The 16,829-nt window shown below is 48.5% G+C and overlaps 1 protein-coding gene across 1 annotated transcript in view; it reads right to left on the bottom strand.

The window, feature by feature from the left end:
- Window positions 1-16,094, bottom strand: part of Edn3 (endothelin 3) — a 24,712-nt gene extending 8,618 nt beyond the window's left edge. The window contains exons 1-2 of the mRNA XM_021194561.2: window positions 15,856-16,094; window positions 15,050-15,362 (exon numbers count right to left, since the gene is read on the bottom strand). Of these exons, the coding sequence (XP_021050220.1) occupies window positions 15,050-15,362; window positions 15,856-15,907 (365 nt within the window). The 5' untranslated portion in view covers window positions 15,908-16,094. The remainder of the gene's footprint in view (window positions 1-15,049; window positions 15,363-15,855) is intronic.
- Between the last annotated feature and the right edge of the window lie 735 nt (window positions 16,095-16,829).

The raw sequence follows: 16,829 nt of genomic DNA, 5'->3' as shown, positions 1-16,829 counted from the left end.
AGGAGGAGGAGGAGGAGGAGGAGGAGGAGGAGGAGGAGGAAGAGAGAGCTTTACTTCTTTCATACTAGCCACAGACTTAATACAAAGTAGAATAAGAATTGAGGCAGGAGGATTACTCTCAGACCTTAGCCTCAGCTTCTCAGTGAATTCCAGAATAGGATGACCAACAGAATGAGACCTCATAGGAAGAAATCAACAACCACAACAAAATACTAAAACGCAAAAGAAATTAAAACCAAAACCAAAACAAAGTAATTGAGTCTTTGGTTGCTAACTGTGAGGTGATCCCAACTTGACAAGACCAGATTCTTTGCGTCTGGATGAGCTCAGTCATGGAAAACATCATCACAGAGAACTTCATGAGCTCTTAAGTACCCACCATATAGCTGGGATTATTTTCAGTGTGAAATATAGACACATCCATGCCTGCAAGCATTCTCATGCTACTGGGAGATGAAAAACTGATAAAGGAGAAACATCAAGCCTGTATGTTCAGGCATAGAAAGAGTACACAGGGTACAGAGAGATTGCCTGGTAATTCCATTATTAAGTTATAAACCACTTACATGACCTGCACTCCACCCTCACAGTACACAAAAAGATTGTCAGGCACTTGCTGGAATGAGATCCTATGTGGGAACATGTCCAGAAAAGCATTAGAAGTGAATGAAAATTAGATCCTTTGATTATCTAATTGGTTTGAGAAGTTGTGAATTTCATCAGCAGAAAAATTCCACTCATCAGGCCTGCTGTCTTTGTGATGTGTGACTAAGCAATAAAGAAACCTGAAGACCACAACAGTGCTGTTTACTGCCCTCCGTCATTCTGGCAGGAAGGCCACACACCACCTCCCATCTCACAAGAGTCTCTACTTTATTTGTGTCACTGCCCTTTGTCACCGTTCCCTGAATGGACAAAACTAAACACTCAATAGTAGAACCATGAAAACAGTTAAATTAGCTGAGAACCTTGGACCAGTACACTCAACCCAACTGTGATTGCCTACTGTTTAACAGTTGGGTTCAGATAATGCAGTTCTTGGTAGAGACAGGCAGTTCTTCCATCTGTCCATGCCAGTTATACCACAGAGCTCCACACAAGGGAAGCAGATGAAGGGATGGATAGACAACATGCTCTCCGTCATACCTACAGATGCAATGCCTAGTGCTTTGTGTGCTTGTGTAATAAATTATCTCTCAACTTATGTACCAAGAACACTCATTACTTAATCAGTGACAAGGATGCCAGAATCTTATTGATCACAGCATCTTTGTTTTTCAAGTTTTCCCAAATGTCATATATAAATGTTATTAAATATTAAACTCCCAAGTCGCCTGCATTCATCTTCATCTGCAGAGACACACTGAACACCATTCATTTATCTCTCTGTGAGAAGTTTTTAAACAAGGAGAATGACTTTAGGGAAACACACACACACTTCATGGTTTTAGGGTTTTGTTTTGTTTTTTTTTCTAGAGAAACAAGAGAGTTCCCCCTTTCTATCTGTGATGCTGGCAGTTCAACAGTGGGCACAGACATAACAAACATCCAGCTGGGAATCAGCAGAGGGGCTTCATCTGCTGAGTTCTAAACCAGTAGGAAAGTGGGTCACACTGAAAGAAAAATGGCTCCTCGTTTCCCCCACTGAATGGTATTTAACAGCACCTGCTGGAGAAGGGTCTGAGCAAACACCATAAATCAGATAGGAGGTCCTGCCTACAAAGCAAAGTTTCACGTACAGATTAGCACATTGGCATGGCCACCTCTCTCCATCCCACAGTGTGTTCAGCTTCTCCTGCTTGATTGAGGTGGTCTGGGCCGCAGCCCCACATCTTGCCATGGCAGTGCTGGCCTCAAGATGGCTGCAAGAAAACACTCCACCTAACCCAAGGCTACAGACCTTGCAATACTTCAGTGTCTGCCGCTTTCGGCTTGGTAGTTGAAAATCTGACTGTGGTGGGCACCTGAACTTACAGCCCCTGTGTCAGTGACCTCTCTCATAACGCGAAGTCAGCCAGGCAGAGGGAAACACTTACAAAATTTGTACCTCTAACTATTTTTTTTAATAAATATAGTTGTCATTTTAAGTTAGAAAAACTAAAGATCTAGTTGAATATCTCTCCAAGAGTAGGGAATGTCCATTGTTCTCTCAGAACATGTGTCAAGTTCAAGATCTGCCTCCTTCTTTTCATGCTTTTCCTTTTGAAGCAGTCAAGCAAAGAAGATGGGGCAGTCCAGTGTACTTTGGGGACCATGGGGCTTTGGGGACCATGCTGGCCCAGCCAAGAGAGGAGACACAAGTAATTCCCACTAGCTAGTAAGTGGTCAGGAGACAGCAGCCATCGCTGGATACAACCTCCCACAACTCTATAGACAACTCTGAGACCCTGGCATGCTGTCTGGCCATGGCTCAACTTCAGAGTCCATTAAAGCCTTCCCTAGATGCAACCACTGGGCCATCATCTTAAGCTTAGTTCTTCAGGCAAGGAAGGTGTCATCTACCATGGTGTCTTCTAACTCTGAAACATTAGCGAGTTACAATTGTGTTCTCTCCAGTGTGACAAGATGCAGAAGTGCCAGCTAGTCATTCTCTTTATGTCAACAAACATCTGTAGGTTGCCTGCTGTGTACAGATGAATAGGATGGTGTGGGAAAACAATCTTGGAGATGGAATATCACTGTTGATAATGGAGAGTAAGGGTTTCTCCATCCAGAAACTGAGGTCAATGTCAGGGGTTCCTGTCTCCTTGAATCCAGTTTCCAGTTTTCCTCATCCTGCCAGCCACCCCCTGCCACTCACCTGCCTCAGTTTCCCTGTCCTTTCTCAGATGAGACACTCAGACACTCTCTCTCTCTCTCTCTCTCTCTCTCTCTCTCTCTCTCTCTCTCTCTCTCTCTCTCTCTCTCTCTCTCTCTCTCCCAAAATTCCCAATGAAGGAGCACAAGGTCCAAAGGTACTGTGGGGCTGCTCTGTGCCCTGATTTATCATAGTCCCCGAGGGTCCCAGGCTGTGATTGATTGATGACTTTGAAGACATTCCCAAACAGTGTTCCTCACTATTGGGCACTGACCTCATTGTCAGTTCTAAGACTGAGGGACACATTTTCTTCTGAAGGTATAGTATCCTTGGCGACTAACCTTGACACAATATACTGGGGTTAAAACAGCAGAACTTTGTCCGGCTCAGCCCCTAACTGTGTCTGCCACTCAGCTGTGCACATGAGTCTGGTGAATATCCTTCCTCAGCACTATCACAGAGCCCCAGTAAGATCTGCTGGGTGAAGAAGGTGAGGTCTTGACTCACTGTCTCCTAAATGTTCAAAATTCCCAGTTGGCTGAGTGGGTTTCTACTATTTTGGCCTCCCATCCACCTGTTTTGGGAGACACAATGATTAACCCCACCCACTCCAAATACTGGACATTAAACCTAGGGCCTCATGCAACTAGACAAATACTCTACCACTTACCCACATCCACAAACATGGTTTTACTTCTTCTTACTATTTATTTTCACTAAGTTTTCTACTCCAGCCTTAAAATCATTCTATCACCTTTATCTTGGCTTCCCTACCACCACCAGAATCTGAGATTACGATCCCACAACACCAAGGTGTGGCAATCAATCTTAATTGCCAACTTTATTGAATGACAAAACCCAAGGGGATTAGTGGTCCAAGGGCTCTGACCTAATTAAAGGATAAAGCTCTGGCTGGGGTCACAATATGAAGTCATCATAGCACCACTGGGAGATAGAAGGTATTAGAAGAATGTCACTGAGCTAGGTAGTGGTGGCCATACCTTTAATCCCAGCAATGAGGGGATTGGAAGACACAGCAGCAGGAGCACTTGGCAACTGATACATCGAATCTGCAGGCAGGGAGCAGAGAAAAAGAGTGCTGGTTCTCAGTTAGCGCTTTCCTTTTTATATAGGCCAGGACACAGTCCATGAAACAGTACAGCTCACTTTTAGGGAAAGTCTAACACCTCACTTAACCCAATCTGTAATCTGCCTCACAGGCGTGCAAGAACGTTTTCAACTAGACAGGTGGTTCTATACCATCAAGTTGACAGTATTAGTCATCTCAGGTTATGGATGGTTGACATAGTGACTGTGGGGCAAACAGTTAGTGGTAAGAGTCCGCCTCCCTAGGAGAAATGTCGTCTTCAGATCACCCCAAGTGTAGGATGTCCATCTCATCGTGACCACTATGGCCATACATATACCATGCTAGTCAGAGCAGGCTGCATAGATAGACAAGGCATGGACCAGACTGGAGGGGACCCTCAGTAGGGAGGCCCCAAGCTCCAGCCAAACTGATGACTATCTGAGATCCTGGGTGTGTTTCTTCTCCACTGAAGGACCTGACACAGTGAAGGTTGCTTGACTATTTGTAAAGGTCCGCCTAATTTCACATTCCACCTGTAGCCTCTCAAGAACCCTCGACAGCACCCAAGCACCATCAGCCACTCAATCCCCAGAGAAAGCCTGCAGAACTTGACTCTGACAGGAGCACTCAGCACCCACCACTGCCTCACCAGTCTGAGAGGTTCCCAGGGTCTCACCAACTGTATTTCGAAAGCTTCACCCAGCTAACTGGGCCTTAGAAAAACAAACAAGCAAAACTTCCATAAAACCCAAAGCCAGAGAAAGCATCGTCTCCAAGCTCCCTGGAACACAGAAGCAGCTCGCCCTTCTTCGCACAGGGATCAGAGGAACACAGGATGATGGGAAATTCTCTAGCATGTTTATGAGGAAGCTTAAGAGTTAAAGGCTCTGTTCTCCCCTGAAAAGTCAGGCGAATAATGTAGAAAATAGGACATCTAAAGAACCCTTGGAATGGGTAGCTTCCCCTCCGCTGTGCGACCAAAAGCATCAAAGGAGCGAGAGTTTCTCTTTCCAGCCCCACATGACCCTGGCGAACTGCAAGTCAGATGTAGGCATGAGAACCCTTGTCTCTCTGACCTGGCTTCATTACAACTTTATGCAAAGCTGCAGACAGATGGGGCTCAAAATAGCTGCCAGACGTGGGGCCTGGGGAGGCAGATCGGAGCAGGTACTGGAAGGAGGGGGTCCCTGAAGCGGGGGTTTTCACAACTGCCTACACTATCACATGCTTCTTTCAGTTCCCTGCAGGATGTGAAGGAGGCCCGCCTGGCTGCTTCGCAGGGGAGTCCAGGTTCAGGACAGAAAGGGTCTTGATGACTTGGCTTGATCAAATGTCATCACGCTGATAACAAGGTCTTGCATGTGGCTGAGTGCAGTGCCATCTTGGCAGTGCTGGTAAATGCAAGGCTTCCCTCAACACTAAAATGCCTGGCTCCTGCTGGAGGGTCAAGCTTTACCCTCAAGTGAGAAGTCAGGTAGGGAAACAGCCAAAGGTGGGCAGGCATGAGGTCAGCACCTAAGCGCTTGGTATCGTGCAGGTATAGACTTTTCTCTCATTACAACTTTATGAAAATACCTTGCCTTCCCATGCTAACGTGTTGGTGCCTCCATGCCCAGAAACTCCTTGGTCTTCAGCCTCCATTTCGTCCCACAAGAGGCACACGGAAATCAGTTCTGTATTCTCAATTAGTTGCTTCTAACTTTCAGCTAAGCAATTTCTCTTCCCACATTCACCATTGGCCTTTCGTCCCTCTGGCCACTTCTGTCTCTGGGCCTTTTCTAACAGACTCAAGAAATCTGTTTCTGGTTTTTAACTTACTGGGTCAGGATGTGGAACTCTGTCCCTGTTTACTAGAGCCTCCTGCTAAGCCTGCCTCGGAAGGCCATAAAAGAAGGCCAGGCTGTGTGCTGCCAAGTTGCTGAAGAGCCCTTGGCTCTGAGACTCAGTGTCACAGCTGAGGAGGCTGCGGCAGCACGGTCCTGTCCTGTCACTTTAGTCTAGGGAGACCTGTGGGCTGCTAGGAATTTAGCCTCCTGTACTGTGCCTAGACAAACAACCCAGCATCCACTGCGTCCAGCCATTCTGAAAAGTCTGTTTTCCCTTTGAGAGCAGTGGAAGGGGCACAAGGGTCTGCACTCATGTAGACATGCTGGGCTTGCACACGTGCACATGTGAATCTTTGCACATATGTGTTTTTCTTATTCAGTGCCATTGTACCCACAGAGAACAGCAGCAGGCCGTTTTCTCATGCGACCTTGAAAGTCGAGTAGTGGCTAAACAGGGTCTCCTCCAGTGTGAACAGAACTCTCTAACAGCTCCCCAGCAGACATCCGGAGACGTGAAGGGCGCAGCTCGGGACTGAGAGCTGGAATGTTGAAGTCAGTCCGGTTCCAGTCATGGCCAAGGAGCCTCCTTAAGAAAAACATTGTTTACCTCCCAGCTTCCTTTGTTTTAAATTCTTGTAGGAATAAACCACACCAGAGATGTCAGAGACTTGCAAAGGCTTTTAGATTTAAGGCCAAGTTCCTAACTGCAACACCCCTTTCGTCTAGGGGAAACCCAAATGCCCCCTTGGGGTCATGCAGGGTCACAGCCTCTTCTCACCAAGCTTTCTTGCTTCCATTCAAGTCGCTGGTGAGCCTCAGGCAGGGCTCAGCTGCATTCCAGCCAAGCCTGACTCTGCTCCCAGGCAAGAGCTCTCCTCCTCTTGACTCGGGCTTTCAGCCAGTGGGAAGCCCAGAGAAAGGTCACCTTGTGGAGATGACCTTCAAACCTACTCTAAATTGAACTCCAAAGTCCTCAAGTCTTCTTGTCACATGCTCTAAGACCTAAGTTATTCAAGTTGAAAACTGACATGTAAGGTGTTAGACTACCCAAGGAGGAGATGGAAACGGATACATAAGAAAGCTCAAGCTCAAGAGTCAGGGGAGAGTGTGAACAGTCAGAACCATGAACTAGGCCAGCATTATTTCCTACACACCTTTCTTGAAAGCACCATGCAGTTCTTTCTCAGCAGTCCATGTGTACTTGTACAGTCTCCTCTCCATCATTGCTGGCGACTCCGTCTCCTGTACCTACTTCAGGGACTAGGTCTGGACCGAGATGAAGTGGGAAGCTCTGAACCCCAGGGCTTGTCAGCTACAGATCCCTTGCTTGGACTCCATTAGAGTCTTCCAGGTAAGAAGGCAGGCCTTGCCTTCCTTCCAACACTCCACAGGATCTAACAGAGAGACGCCGAACAGTGTCTTTAACGAACCCCAAGATGGCCAGGTGCTGCCTACTGTGCCAAGAGAACCTGTGGAGGACCTGGGGGAGCACCACACCTATACCAGGAATCTCAGGGAGCTCCATGCTCCAGTCCCCAAGTCTTCTGATAATTTACCAAGAACAAAGAGAAGCAACAGGAAGTAACAGAAGAGGGCGGGACAAAAATCCCACCCTAACCTGTAACAACCTTTGGCCAAAGGTAGCTTTATCTAGCTACTTATCAGCCACGGGGACAGCCAGACACACCTTTTCCCAAGGTCTAGAAACCTTTATGTTAACTGGACACCAACAGACAGAAAAGACAGCATCAGAAATGCTGCAAGTCTGAGAGGCACGGAGGGTAGGCACTTGCAGATGAGTTACTCCTGGCCAAGAGAGATACCAAGAGGTCTCTTGGTCCAAGAAGTCAACTTGAGAAGGAATTCTGTAGTCACTGATGTCCAAGCATGGGATGAAAAATAGCAAGACAGTCACTCTGTGGAGAGAGGTTTCCGCAGGGGTAGAGGCTGTCCTGGATTGTGATGGCTATGTTTTCTAGACTTGGCCGGTGACTATTCCTAAGGACTATGCTGACCAGTCCACAGATATTTCCCCCAGTTACCTTCACAGACTCTTCACTCCCCTACAGGCACACAGGGAACTGAGACCCACAGAGGGACATCTTCCAAGTGTAATTGCTAACAAGACGATATGACCCTAGAGTTTAACTTCTTCAATGACACATGGCTTTTCTTCTCCTGGTTGTGAAAAATCACATGAGGGAGTCCTGGGGTCCCCCTCTCCCTAAATGCCATGAGTCTCGGACCCAAGGTATGTGAGACTCTGGACAGCAAGGGAGAACGGGTTTAAGCAAATGCATCTCTCTTTGTGATCGCACCAGGCGGTGAGAGACTGGTCAGGGCATGGACTTAAGGAATGGTAGAGCACGAAACAACAGTCAGAAAAAGAAAACTCCCACCCAGGATGGAGTCAAGGGGTTGTGGATCCCTCAGACCCACACCTGTCTATCCCAGCATCTCTGCCATCAGGCTAAACCTGCCGGTATGCCAGGCACATACACTACCAGATCCAAGGGCCCACCCACAGCTCTCAAAGGTTAACGGTCATCTCAACAAGTCAACACTCAGCTTCCAGAGTAAAATGTATACATACGATGGGCCAACAGTTTGTGGTTTTGCTTGTGTATGTCTTTTTGTCTGTAAAACTAATCCTGCAAAGGGGCAGATATATTCTTCCAAAGAGTTGTGTACATGAATCGACGTCACCCTTGCAAAGAACAGAGGTGGCCAGAGATAACAGTTATGTCCCAGAGCCAAACCCACTGCCGTGAAGAAGTGGTATTCATAAAGGTGTTTCTGAGGCTGGGGAGATGGCCCAGTCAGTGAAGCTACACATGCATGAAGACCTGAGTTTCGATCTCGAGCACCCGCATAAGAAGCCGGATGTGGTGGTGAGTTCAACCTCAGCATTGAGAAGATGAAAACAGAGGCATCCCTGGAACATGCTGGGTAGTCAATCTAACTGAATCAGTGAGTCCTAAAGCCCAGGGAGAGACCCTGTCTCAAAAACCAAGATGCAGAATGACTGAGGATAACACATGATGGACCTCTGGCCTCCACCCATAAACACACATGCAACCATATACATATGAGAACACACACACACACACACACACACACACACCATCAAAAGAATGGATGCAGGAGTTAGTTACAGCACAGTGGGTAGGCCTGTGCTAAAAATGATAAACAGGGGGCACCTTAGAAGACCGTTCCAGAAGCCACACTACTGAGCCGAGGGTTCCTACAACCCCAGGAAAACGACTCAGCCTCCTGAAAACTGTGGAGGACACACACAAACACATCCCACAAACAGAGCTGCAGAGCTCTCACAAATCCACATTGTCACTGTGGGCCTGTCAGTCACTCGTGACGTGTTCCCAACACAAGGATGGCCACAAAGACTGCCCTCTCTGTTCAAATAAACCCACCACAGGCATGATCCCACCGAGGGCTGGCTCACAGAACAGGGTGACTTTTATTGGGATCCTGAAATGCTCTAGTCTGCAGGAAGCTAGGGCCCCAGACCCTAAATTCCACTGGAATCTTGTAACAGTTGGGCAGCTGCTCTTTGAAACCTGCTAAAAGGCCTTTCTTGAAGATCACAGATGCTGAGAGCACGACTTGTGCCTTTCTGCAGTAAAAGACATTAAAATGCAAGTTCAAATGTTGTGTTAATTATTATCATTATCAGTGTACTCTCTACTGAACGCAAAACAAATGCCATTCCTGAGGGATTAAGTCAGCGTGGCATGCTTTGGCAAAGGCTGGGCAGCAGGCTGGATGTCCTTAGGAGGTGTCAGTTAGAGAAACTTGGGGAGACCCCTGGGTCACTCCCCTACACTTGCACCAGAAACTGCACCCTACAGAGGGGAAGCAGGGAGTGGATGGCACCTCCTGTCATACAGAGAAGGTTGGACAGAACTCAAAGCCAAGCAGAGATGGAAGATAGTACCAGTCTCTCCACCATGCCACAGTCACGATTCAGTGTCTTGGCTTGCTCTTTCCATAAATACATTCCTGCTTGTCAGCCATGTGGCTCAGAGTTTTGTTTGGGAAACATGGTCGCCATCTCAGCATCACAGTGGCTCCCTCAGATGTCCCTAAGGGATTAACAGATGGCGGGTCCCCTGGCACAGGGGTGAGGAAGCACACATCAGGCTCTTTGCTGGGTTCCCTGGTCACTCTGTTGCTATTTCAGAACTATTTGCAACCACCTACCTCAGAAGGGACCTCTTTGTGGGGCATGTTAGAACCAATGTTCCAAGGGGGTTAATTTTGTTTCAATGCCCAGTTGTTTGGTCAACCACCAACCTAGAAGCAGCTGTAAGAGTCTTTTTCAGATGTCATTGCCATGTATATAGTACCCTCTGAGCAAAGCAGGTTGTCTCCCACAACCTAGATAGCCTTTGTCTAGCCAGTTGGCAGCCTTCAAGACTCAGGTCCCCTTACAAAAACAGAATTCTGATTCTGGGCTCCTTTTGCTCTCAAGTCTGTGTCACCATCTCTCACTGGAGTTTTCAGCCATTGGTGGCCTTTGACTGTGATCATATAACAGTAATTCCTCTGCCTCTACATGGTTGTACAGACACATCCTATTGCTTCTATCTCTCTGGTGAACTCGGAGTGATACAATCCCCACCTTCCTTGAAGGTAGGACACATGTGTTATAAGCACACTTGTGCAGGCAGGGCAGCCCTAAGCATTCGAGTATGTACACATATAACATTCACCCACCACCTCCCCACTCAAATGTGCACACACATGAGATCCCATGTACCACACTTCAACGCACATGTGTATACACGTGACATCCCATGCACCACCTCCCTAATCACTTTCTTAGGCTTTGTGGATTTTCCAGGACAAGATGGAATGGGTTTTCCTTGGTTTGGATTTGTTTCTGGTTTTGTTGGCAATGTTGGAATTTGACTGCAGGTTGTGGGAAGTTGGGGTTCTTCACATGGCTGAGGCAAGTTTTAGGAAACATTGTGCCATCTGTTAGTTGTGATCTCAGATGCCAAGAAGTCCAACTGGTAAAGGTCAAATGTGGATCTTTAGGTCCATGGGCTTTGTTGGAGACCATGAGGAAAATTACGGGTGAGGCACCTGGAAAGGTGTACACCTCCACAGTGCAGGGAAGGGCTGAGTCTCTAATAGGGCCACACATTCTGAACAAATAGATCTCCCAGGAGAGAGAAAATCCTTCAGACTAGAGCCATGGCAAAAGTTAAAGTGAGGAAGCAAAACTAGGTTCAGGACTTAACCAAAAGTCAGCCAACATTGATGGAGCATCTATTGCATACTGAGTGTGTGAGTATAGTCTAATTGAGCTCAGGGTCTGACAAACATGGCGAAACCACAGAACCTCAGAGCTCATCTTTAGGAGAGTCTTGGATATAAAGGTCCCTTGAGCCTAAATTAGGCAGTTAGCATCCCACAGGGACTCGGGTGGGGCTTGATGGTAACTTCCAACGTCATTCCTTCAGAGCCTGGGATGTAGAATCAAGCGCACTCAGCACAACCTTCAGAAGGCCCTCACAAGTGTCCTTCAAAGACAAAAGCAGAGGGTGGACTTGATCCCCATGCAACCCAGTGGACAGGAACTGGAGCATCATGAAAAGGCAGAAACTCCCAAAGTTCAAGGTTCTTGGTTTAGAAACAAGGGTCGAGACTCCTCCCTCCACCTGAGCAGCCAGACATAGAGACTAGGAACTGCTGCAGCCTAGTTGGGGGCACTTGGGGAGTGAGAACACTAGGTCCCTTTATGACAGAAATTATGTGAGAGGGAGGGGCTGAGATGGGAGTGCCTGAGAGGAAGATGTAGACCTTGTGAGTTAGTCAGTAACTTTTCAGGTTCTTCTATTCCATTGGAGGCCTATAGAGCTCATTTTCTCTCATTGTAATCTTGTTTACAATATTTTAAAGATAGCAAATGGATCTACTTAAGGGAAGGAAGGAGAGGAGGAAGAGAATGGATGGTGTGTGCATGCAGACGTCTGCATGCACAGAAAGAGAGTAAGGCCATCCAGGAAACATCTCCCAGCTAACGTATTTATCCTGTCTGAATTTCAAGTGCTCTAGTCTGGCAACTGTCACTTTTGTTTCCCAAGAAGTTGAACGGGAACACGGGGACACTGGACTCACCCCTTCCCTCCCACTGGGTAGAGTAAATCAAGGTAGGAGGAGAGAGGAAGATGTGGACCAGACACGAGGAGAACTCCTCCAGGTGGCTGTCCCAGAAGAAGCAGATGGTCCATGGAGTCCTTTTACCCCACCTAAGACAGCTCAGAATTCCAGCACAGGATCTCAAATATCTCAGGGTGTTTATGGGGCCTCTAGGACATGTCCCAGGTGTTCAGTTCCCACCCAAGCAGTGCTAAGAACACTGGACAGCTCTCAACTGAGGAGTACCGAAGGGCTGAGAAGCACTTGAAAAAATGTTCAGCATCCTTAATCATCAGGGAAATGCAAATCAAAACAACCCAGAGATTGCACCTCACACCAGTCAGAATGGCTAAGATCAAAAATTCAGGGGACAGAAGATGCTGGCGAGGATGTAGAGAAAGAGGAACTACTCCTCCATTGCTGGTGGAATTGCAAGCTTGTACAACCACTTTGGAAATCAGTCTGGCAGTTCCTCAGAAAACTGGAAATAGTACTACCGGAAGATCCAGCAATACCTCTTCTAGGTATATACCCAGAAGATGTTCCAACTGGTAATAAGGACACATGCTCCACAGTGTTCATAGCAGCCTTATTTATAATAGCCAGAAACTGGAAAGAACCCAGATGTCCCTCAACAGAGGAATGGATTCAGAAAATGTGGTACATTTACACAATGGAGTACTATTCAGCTATTAAAAACAATGAATTTATGAAATTCTTAGGCAAATGGATGTATCTGGAGGATATCATCCTGAGTGAGGTAACCCAATCACAAAAGAAGTCACTTGATATGCACTCACTGATAAGTGAATATTAACCCAGAAACATAGAATATCCAAGATACAATCTCCAAAACACAAGAAAATCAAGAAGAAGGAAGACTAACACGTGGATACTTCATTCCTCCCTAAAATAGAGAATAAAATACCCATGAAAGAAGTGGCAGAGACAAAGTTTGGAGCTAAGACGAAAGGATGGACCATCCAGAGACTGCCCCGCCCGGGGGTCCATCCCATAATCAGCCACCAAACACAGACACTATTGCATATGCCAGCAAGAACTGAAAGGACACTGATATAGCTATCTCTGTAGGCTATGCCAATGCCTGACAAATACAGAAGTGGATGCCCACAGTCATCTATAGGATAGAACACAGAGACCCCAGTGGAGGAGCTAGAGAAATTACCCAAGGAACTGAAGTGGTCTGCAACCCTGTAGGTGGAACAACAATATGAACTAACCAATACTCCCCAGAGCTCGTGTCTCTAGCTGCATATATAGCAGAAGATGGCTTAGTCAGCCATTTTTGGGAAGAGAGGCCCCTTGGTCTTGCAAACTTTATATGACCCAGCACAGGGGAATGCCAGGGCCGAGAAGTAGGAGTGGGTGGGCAGGGTAGCAGGGTGGGGGGAGGGTATAGGGGACATTCGGGATATCATTTGAAATGTAAATGAAGAAAATATCTAATAAAATAAGTTAAAAAAAAAAAAAACACTGGACAGCAAGCAGAGACCTAAAGGAGTTTCCAATCCCTGACTCCACCCTGTGCCTTCCTGCTGAATTTCTTCTCTATTCTTCTAAACTTACAGCTTGAGGTTCTAGATTCTAGATTCTAGCCAAGACCAGGACCAGGGCTTTGTGACTGCCTAGGGATCCCCTTTCTGGGGTGTTCATTTGTGGGAATAACAACGGCAAATGGTTAGGTATTAAGGACAGCAGTCAGGGTGGTGGTGGTTCTGAGAAAAGATGAGCTCAAGACTCTGAGAAGAGACACCAATACAGGGCGACCCAACACTCACCCCTGTAACCCTCCCATCTCCCCATTGTGGCCAGCAGATTGTATAAGGGCCTCATCAGACACAGGTGGAGAGTAAATGGCTCCACTGAGATCAGCTACAGAACCGAGAAGTCTCAGGCAGCTCTTGGTACAGTAAGGGATTAGATGCTGCAGGACAATAGCAGCCATGATTAAACAAACCCAGGGTCCACCTGAGCCCAGGACCTATGCAGGAGTCTGGGTGACTCTTCAGTGAAGCCAGTTTTGCCTGCCACTCTGGACACTTGGGGAAATTTCAGACATACCTGGATATGGTTAGGGGTCTTGTCAACAGATTCAGAAGACACTGGACCCTCAGAGTACCCCTCTCCTGTGTGTTTTATTACTAAAATCTAGGTGGTGGGTGACTCTTCAAAGCCATGACCCAGGGGACCCTGACACCAATGGGCCTCCAGACAGAGGAAACCCTGAAGGAGAATAATTAGTTGCCTTTCCAGGCTGAGGGGTTATGCTCAGCCATCTCCAAGCTCCCAGACAAGGACTCCTAGGCAAGTTCAAGTAGATGTCCCTAGAGATGCAGAGAACATCCAAGGAACTGAGTTTATCATCATCCAGACCAAGATTCAAGGGATCCAAGAGACAAGCTGTGAGATAGCAGCCACAAGGACACGCCCTATAGCTGCTTATAAGTCATATCTTAGCACAGGGGTAAACCCCAGAGGTCCAGTGGGGACTGAGTGGAATATAAAATAGTGAAACCTTCTCTATGGCTCCAGGGGAGGGTGCCCCTTATCAAAGGTGACGCCGAGAGACACTTAGATACATCAGTACCTGCTACTAGGTATTTGTGAGAGATTTTAAGACAGATCAGAGAGACCCTCTGGGGCCATGGCTGTGGACACTGGGGTCAGCCCTGGGGAGTAGCAGCTATGTAAGCCACATGTGTCACTCTGGCTTGGCATCTAAGATGGGCAGAAATGGAAGAAGCCATTTCAAGGGATATTTATCATTTGGGTCTGCCAAGCCTACCTTCCTACTTTGCCCCCACCCCGAAGCTGCTCTTAGGGGATTCCAAAGAGGGTTAGGAGGAAGGCTCAGCACAACGAGCCTCTGGGGTAGGAGCATAGAACTCTGTGAGCATCGAAAGCCCCACCCCACCCCATCTCAAATCCAGCACTGAGTTTCTTTGGGGTTTGGTTCTCAGAGGGGAGGTGGGTTGCCCCTGGCCTGTGATAGGAGTCATGCTGCCCAGAGCCACTGCAAGAGCTGAACGCTGTACCGTGGTACATTCAGGGATCTGAATGAGGTGGGCTGAGGTCTGAGCAAAAAACCCTGAAGCCTCAGGGCTGGCACAGAGCCACACTCCTCCCCCAACCCCTAGGCCAACTCACTCAGGAGTGTTAATCCAGATGATGTCCAGGTGGCAATAGTAGACACACTCCTTGTCCTTATAAGTGAAGCACGTGCAGCGGCGAGGTCGGCGGTGTGCAGGCAGCCCCTTGTCCTCCTGTTTCCCAGACCTGCCTGGTGCCCGTTCCTGCCCAGTGCTTTCAGGCTGTGCAGGCAGTGCAGCTGTTGGGGACACAATCCTCTCACCAGGGCCAGCCACAGTCTCTTCACAGCCCCTCTCTGATCCAGCTTCAGGAGGACCCTGGGACACACTGGCTCTGCCAGAGCCCCCAGACTGGGGGCAAGGCACAAGTCCTGCAGGAGGAGGATTGAAGGGTTCCTAAGCTGCTGACACAGAGTTCTTGGCACCCACTACCCCGCCCCCCAAACCAGAATGAGACTCAACCAAACTTCTGCAATGTCTGGAGGCTGGTTGCATTCCCCCCCACCCCCAAGTCTCCAAACTAAGCCAAATGCCTTAAAAAGTTTACAAAGCTCCGTGCACATTCAGTAAAAACTTGAGAGTTATTTCAGTCCCTGTGAAGTCTGAAAGCTATTTGCTCTTCACTGGGTGAAACTCGATTTTTGTATAGTCTCTGAAAAGTGCCCAAAGAAAGTCTCCCAAACTGAAAATCCCCAGACCCAGTGGAAGTTATCTTTATGTCTTCAGGCCCTTCTATCCGCCCCTGGGAGACTTCAGGGTGCAAAGCCAGACTTACCAGCTTCCCCGCAACACAGACCCGCGCCTGGCTTCCTTTTGTGTGCACTCCCGCGTGGAGAGGCGCGCCGCCCCGCCCCTCCCGCTTACCTGCAGCGGAGGTCACAGTGAGCCCGAGAAGGAGCCACAGCCCCGGCTCCATGAACCCCGATCAGGCGCGGGAGCACCGGGCCTGGAGGGTGGCCGCTTGTGACCGCAAAAGGGTAGTGAGACTGCCTACAGCTTTCGAGTCCTGTCGCTGCCTGAGCTGCGCGTCCCGGCTCAGAGTTACTTGGCTGAGGCGGTCACGAACTTTCAGAGCGCGCTGCCCATCCCTGCTCAGGGCTGGCCGGCTGTGGCTCAGGCTTTTCTGGCTCCCGCACCACCCCCTTCGCCTCCCCGCCCCTCCGAGGGGCTGGAACTGCCGCGCCAGGCCTTTGAACCCGGGGCTCACGGGGGTCGCTTTCCAAGCTCAGGGGGGAGCTGACCAGAGGCGCATTTGCCCCAGGCTCACCCAGGGCTAGAGAGAGGCGGGGACGCCGCGCTCCCCGTGGGTGGATGGGGTAGGGTGAAGGCCAGAACAGCTGCTTGAAGGCCAAGCTCTGTCGGTGCTCACACTGCTCACTTACACATAGACTCACACTTGAAACCCCCTGCCCAGCCCAAAGCAACCGCACCCCCACCCCAAGAGCACCAAGACCATGAAAGGGCTGCACAGAACGGCTGCGGGCTTCTTGTTCCTTTGAAATCAGTCTAAAGGAAAAGCTCTATTCACCAATGGCCTTACTCTTGCTGAGGGCCCTTTTGCCACGGCCCTGGGTGTACTTTACACTTCTGATTCATGGGTGCCTGAGCCAGCTCCCTGACTCTGGAAGATCTGAGTGGCAGGTGGGGCTGTGGGACCAGAGCAAAGTCACAAAGATTCCATTCAACGTGAGTTAGCGGTTTCGGGGGAACCCTATTTCCTCTCTGGCCCCTTTAGTGAGGGACCTCTCTCCAAAGGTCATACAAGTGTCGATTCTCAGGGCACTGAGGTAGTTTAATGGGTCTTCAAACCTTTGACTGTCATAAAACGTGGGTTTCAA

This window comes from Mus pahari, chromosome 3 (genome assembly GCF_900095145.1).
Source record: "Mus pahari chromosome 3, PAHARI_EIJ_v1.1, whole genome shotgun sequence".
NCBI lineage: Eukaryota > Metazoa > Chordata > Mammalia > Rodentia > Muridae > Mus > Mus pahari.
This window is presented reverse-complemented; position numbering and strand designations above follow the sequence as displayed.